Source organism: Monodon monoceros, unplaced genomic scaffold (genome assembly GCF_005190385.1).
Source record: "Monodon monoceros isolate NGI ecotype Baffin Bay Population unplaced genomic scaffold, NGI_Narwhal_1 Super_Scaffold_12, whole genome shotgun sequence".
In the NCBI taxonomy this organism is placed as follows: Eukaryota; Metazoa; Chordata; class Mammalia; order Artiodactyla; family Monodontidae; genus Monodon; species Monodon monoceros.
In genome coordinates this window covers 13,134,570-13,140,569 of record NW_021703768.1, presented here as the reverse complement: position 1 = coordinate 13,140,569, position 6,000 = coordinate 13,134,570, and the positions used below count along the sequence as shown (strand labels likewise).

At 50.1% G+C, this 6,000-nt stretch overlaps 1 protein-coding gene across 6 annotated transcripts in view; it reads right to left on the bottom strand.

The window, feature by feature from the left end:
• The window catches only part of TRIO (trio Rho guanine nucleotide exchange factor), a 374,102-nt gene that overhangs the window by 77,741 nt on the left and 290,361 nt on the right, over nucleotides 1-6,000 (bottom strand). For all 6 annotated transcript variants that reach the window (XM_029218706.1, XM_029218711.1, XM_029218708.1 and 3 more), the window contains one exon: nucleotides 1,409-1,652. In XM_029218706.1, coding sequence (XP_029074539.1) covers nucleotides 1,409-1,652 — 244 coding nt within the window. The remainder of the gene's footprint in view (nucleotides 1-1,408; nucleotides 1,653-6,000) is intronic.

The window sequence follows — 6,000 nt, the reverse complement described above, 5'->3', positions numbered from 1 at the left end:
AAAAAAAAAAAAAAAAAAAAAAAAAAAAAAAAAAAAAAAGAGGGCACAGCTGACCAACGGAGGGAGCAACTGGAATGTTCCAAAATTAAAAGAACTGGAATATGCAGAGTATAGTAGAGTTCTCTCAGGAATGGTAAACCAACCGCTGACCCCCAGATCTGGAAGAATCGGCCATCTGCCAGCATGGCAGAAAAACGAAGGCTGACCTAATGCAGTTTGAAGCATATAAACTCTACCCATTCTACATTTTTCTAGAAGCTATAGCTCAGTGTTTCTGAAAAGGTGTTAAAGGCTCAAATTAGCTCCTCAGTAAGATGAGAGATTAAACCAGCACTGTCCAACAGACACAGTGCAAGCTGCGTATGTAATTTAAATTTTTCTAGTAGCCATCATTTAAGTGGTAAAAAGAAACAGGTGAAATTAATTTTAATCATACATTTTATTTAACCCACCCTATAAAGTATGTTATAGTACCAGTTTGCAATGACTATAAAATAATTACACATTCTTTTTTCATGGTAAGTCTTGCAATCCAGTGTGTATTTTGCACGTGCAGACCAGCTCAATTCAGACAGGTCCCGTTTCAAGCCACATCAGTCCAGCAGCAACCATGCTGGACATTCAGGATAAACAGACTCTCATAACTCCCGCGGGGAGCTCGTTACTGACCCATCCAGACACACGTGGAAAAGCGGCCTTGCTACAGTTGCCGGCCTCTAAAGGAGTCCCCAGTGCCAAATGCCGTTTTGTTCAAATACCCTGTTATTTCAGTTGAAAAGCATTTTTTTCCAAAAGCCACCTCTCTTGTCACAGCTGCAGACCCCTGACACTGAGCCCTGCCTGGCTTGGCCAGCCTCCCCACCGGGGGGTCCAGCTGCGTCCCCTCTCCAGGCAGGGAACCTGGGGAGTCTGGGATGCCCCAAGACACTTTAGCAAGCTATAAAGACAAACTCTCAGAACCTGCATGCTTGACTGTCTAGCACTGAACACTAACCAAATAAAGAATCCACACTGTGAAAACCTGATCAGGAGAATGCTGAGTCTGGTCCCACCTCCCCTACCTGTTTCCAACACCACCTGGAGGAGAACAGCGTCTTCTCTGTCTCCTCCATTTATGAATGGCACTGGCCCCCAACAACAGCCCCCTTGTCCTTCGCTAACCAGCTATCTTATTACGCGGCCTTGGGAAATGAGGCGATGCTTCATTATTTCTGAGTGACAGGTGAAATCCTTATTCCATCTCAGCTCCAGATGGATTAAGAAGGCCCAGAGACACAGGGATAACGGACTGGGGCACGAGTGACCAAGAGGGATCGTACCTATTATGAGGCTGCAGGAAGCAGGGACAGAAGCACTGGTGTCATTTCCAGTAGGACCGTCATTGCCATCCACGCCCGCGAACTCCTACCTTTGTGGTTGAAGATGCCCTCCATTTCCATGCTGCTTCTGGAGTGGGCGATGCACAGGGAGCCGCAGGGGACCAGGCCTTCCACCGCGGGGGACCGGTCGGTGGTCCGCACCAGACACCAGTCAGGCTTGTCATGGGGCCGCTCCAAGACTTCCACGGTCTGGCCACGGCGGATGGTCAGCTCGGTGCTGTTACAGGCCGTGAAGTCGTGGATCACCACTGTCAGCTCACAGCCGCCGGACAGCTGGGGAGGGAGGGGACAGGTCAGCGAGCCCAAGCCACCGGCCCTCAGCAGGCGAGGCTGGCGCCTGGGCCGGGAGCTCAGCTCCCATTCCACAGCTGGGTCAGAGCACTGGGCACCAGCCGAATGAGGGCTCTCCCGTTTCCCTGTCCCTTAATTTACGTCCCTTTCGAAACACTCGAACGTTTACTTTTTCACATTCTAATGTATAATAATGATTTTCTGTGTGTTACACTGTCAGAATCTGATGGTTTTCCATGAGAGTGTCCAACTACTTTTGTGCCTGAGACATATGTCCCTTCTCAAAGAGTGCCACGTGCTGGTGACCCTTGAACAACGTCGGTGGTTAGGGGCACCGACCCCCCTGCACGGTCAAAAATCTGCGTCTAACTTTCGAATCCCCCCGAACATAACGACTGGTAGCCTACCGTTGACCAGAAGCCTTACCAATGACATGAACCGTTGACTAACACGTATTTTGTATGTCATAAGTTTTACACACTGTATTCTGACAATAAAGTATGCTAGAAAAAAATATTATTAAGGAAATCATGAGGAAGGGAAAATACATTTACAGCACATGTGTACTCATTGAAAAACAACGCACATATGAGTGAACCAGGGCACTGCATCCGTTTAAAGGTCAACTGCACTCATTTTTAAACTTAGGGCAGACTAGTAAGAACTCTGCTTGTAGGCCTTTGGGGGGATTGTTGCGAAATACGGTGATAAATCAGATGGAGGTCGGTTCCGGCCTGGTGAGAGCGGTGCGGCCGGGGCAGCACCTGTGCCCCCCAGATCGGGAGGAGAGCCGCAGAGCAGGGAGCGCAGTATCCGGAAGCACGGGCGGAGCACGCCCTTCTCTCTCCAAAACCCTTCCAGAGCCCTCGCCAGCCCCCAGGATACTCCCTAAAGCAAGCTTCCCCGCCCCACACTGCCGCCACGCACCCCAGCTCCGCCCCGGCTCCCTCCCCGCCCCAGGCCTCAACACATCCCTCCACATGCTGCGTGGACACCGGCTGACCCCTCACGTGCCACGTGGCTTCTGGCCTGAAGGGCCTTTCCCTCCTTCCCTCCTCTCAGCTCACTCCCATTTTCTGTCCGACCTCTTCTAAGTCTTGGGCCCTTTGAAGCACACCCAGGAACTCTGTAAAGAGCACCAACTCCATGATCTCTGCTTGGAAAACAGGTGCAGGGCCTTCTCACGACCACTTGCTGTGCATCTTCCCTTAGACCGAACGCTCCCTGGGGACAGCTCACAGGTATGCTCATTATCGCCCCTCTGTAGGAGAACCTTGTGACCAGCTCCCCGTCCTTGGCCCACCCCCTCTGGCCCTCCAATCCGGGCAGCCCCAGGCTCAGACTGCACGCCGTAGCCTCCGTGCTGGGCACTTCCGAGCAGGCATCCGGGCCTGCTGCTTCCCCAGCCCTTCAAAGCAGTGAGTCTGGGACGTGACTCATTACTCGCCCTCACACCTGTTTCTCTTCCAGCGTTGCCTTTTGGGTAACGGTATCACAGTCAACCGCACTCCTTTGCACCCCTGAAACACGGTCAGTCGGATTCTAGAATGTGTTTCTGACTTCTCCCTTCGTCAGCACGCCCACACCAATCACTTCATCCGGATTTCTGCACTGGTCCCCTGAGTGCCCTGCCCGATCCAGGCTTTCCTTCCAAACCACCTGAACACTGCTGCCACAGTTCCCTTCTTAAAATGTTCACACATGCCATCCTCCTGTTCAAGAACCTCAGGCACACATTCCTTAGTATAAGACGCAACGTTCCCGTCACCGGGTCCTAGCCCGCCTCCCCGGGCAGGCTTCGTGCTTCTCCCGTGCTTCACAGCCCAGAGCGGCCACGTCCTCCTTCTGAGGTGGGTCCTGCATGCCCTGTGTCCGTGAGCCCTTCTGCTTGGAGCCCTCACCTCCCCAGCTGCTCTCGTCTCAGCCCCCGTCAAATCCCTCTGAGAAGCTGCTCCTGTGTCTACCGTCCTTAGCACTCTGTCCTTAAACAAATTACGTCTCAAGTCTGACACGAGCCAGGCTTTGGGTTGTGCGTGTGTGTGTGTGTGTGTGTGTGTGTGTGTGTGTGTGTCTGTCCTCCGCACCAGAAAGCAGGTTTGTGTCATTCTTCTGCGACCATTCCATGCCCAGTGTGTGAGGCCCCAGGTGCCAAGGGTCGGCGCACAGCTTGTAAGAGGAAGCTAGCAGCAGGCTTTGTACCCAGCAAGTGGTCACACATTTGCTGAAGTGAAAAAGGTAAGATAGGTTTGCTGTAAAAGTGAGCTGTCTGAAAACCAAAACAAAACATGGGCTCTTCCTCTGTGACTTCGGGAGTGAACTCTGCCTGTGTGTTTCCTGTCCCCCCTTTGGGCATCAGCACAGAGACCACAGAAGAAGAGAAGACGGTCGCCGGGCTGAGCTGCGATGTGCAGGAGGAAGGGGCGGCCAGGCCTGCTGCCGGGAAACATCCTGTTCCAGAGAGGCCACCCAGCCCCACCCCCGGCAGAGAACTGACTCCTACTCTCAGCCCTGCAGTGTCCTCGGCTGCCTGCCGGCCCTCTGTCACGCTCCATGCTCTCCACTGCCCTCCTGTCTTTCCAGAGAAAGTTCAGATATTTAGAATAAGAAACACATGTCCACTTGACAACCACAGAAAGCAAAACAAAACTCTTCCAAAATAAAACAAATATCGACAAAAGGAATTGTCTCTGCTGGGCCACAAAGGACATTTTCCCCAAGTGGCTAACCCCCTTCTAAATTTTACAAACTTCTCTTTGGAAAAACTACACTGAATCTCACACATTTCTCTGTGAACACTCGAAGATGCTAATGTTAAAAGGTCAACAGCAAAGGCCCAGCCCGGAGAAGAATTTTCCTCGTAAAACCCCACGTTATGGAAGTGGTTAATCCCTGTAACCAAAAGGAGGAATGTTTCCCATCCCAGGGAAAATGTGACCCGTGAACAAGCCCCATGGGGAGCCCAGCCTGCCGAGGCCCCTCAGGCCTGCACTCCCTATGGAGCCTTCCCTTGGCCCGAGCCGCCCGTCTGCTGGGCCCGCTCGTGCACGTGGTCCCCGCGTGTCACCACCCCCGGCCCTGGGAAGCTCCACTTCAGACGTGTTCCCTCATCACCGGCCTGTGCTGGTCTCCTTCTCCCACTGTAGGAACTTTTCAGACTGCTCAAAGCCACGTGGTGTGTTCTGGGGGTGGGGGAAGGGTGGGAAGGGAGAAAGCGGCTGCCAAGAGGAATGAAGCTAGACTTTCTTTCTGGCGCTGAGTTTTCAGCCCCTCACAGAGTAATCAGAACTATTGGAAACATCTGTGCACTTGACAGAGCCTGAGAAATGAAAATCAAGCCTGTTCTGACAAAGAATCGCATACTGAGTCAAAATTCTTTCTCAAAGCCTTTAGAGAGTTAGTAACAAAATCTAGTACCAGAAGAATGTCTTCAAACAGTGCTAGAATTATCATTAAGAAAACCATATCTTCTTGGCTCTACCCCTAAGAATAAACTGACTTTTCCCATAAGAATCTCCTGCACAAATCTATAAGGGGAGGATTAAATGGGTGTTTTCTAGTCCAGAGAGGAGACAACCCGTGGATTTCTGCCTCAGTGTTCGCATTTGAATATTTTAAACTTATTCCAAAGCTTGTCTTTAAGACCAGGCTTGTTAATTAAAAAGACTTTTTTTTTTGTATAAAAGACTTAAAATAACTATTTTCGAGTATCAATGCAAGTCATTACAGCCTTTTATGTAGAACTGATCTCCTAATTAGAAAAAGGTTGGGTTATCCTTATTTATTGTCAGTGACATTTCTTCACTATGTTGAAAGTGTTACCATTCCATTTATCTACTTTAAAAATTCACTTTTCCTTTCCAACCATATTTTGTGAAAGTTTTCACATTATCTTTTGCACATCTCTATATTTTATGGACTTGTATCACGGGCTCCTTACCACAAGCATTTGGTTTAGGATTGCAATTTATGAAAATCTCAATTTCCATGACTCACATTAACTCTTGTGACATTCTCATCAGAAGATATTCTTTTCCCAATCTTTCTGCTTTTCACCTTAAAAAAATTAAATGTGGTGACTAAAAAGCATGACAGTAAAACGGCCTTAACTGGAGCACGGACCGTGGATACTATAATGAAATGCCTCCTCCAAGACCAGCCACGAAAGGGCTGCCGGGGGGAACTCCAGTGATGCTGATGCACGGACGATTCGCAGAACCAAACCAGGGCCCCCTTGCCTGAGTTCTCTCAATGACTGAAAATGAACAAGTTGCTGTGTTTCACCCAAAAGAATGAAATACTCACCTGGTCGCAGGCACGTGAACCTTCAAAA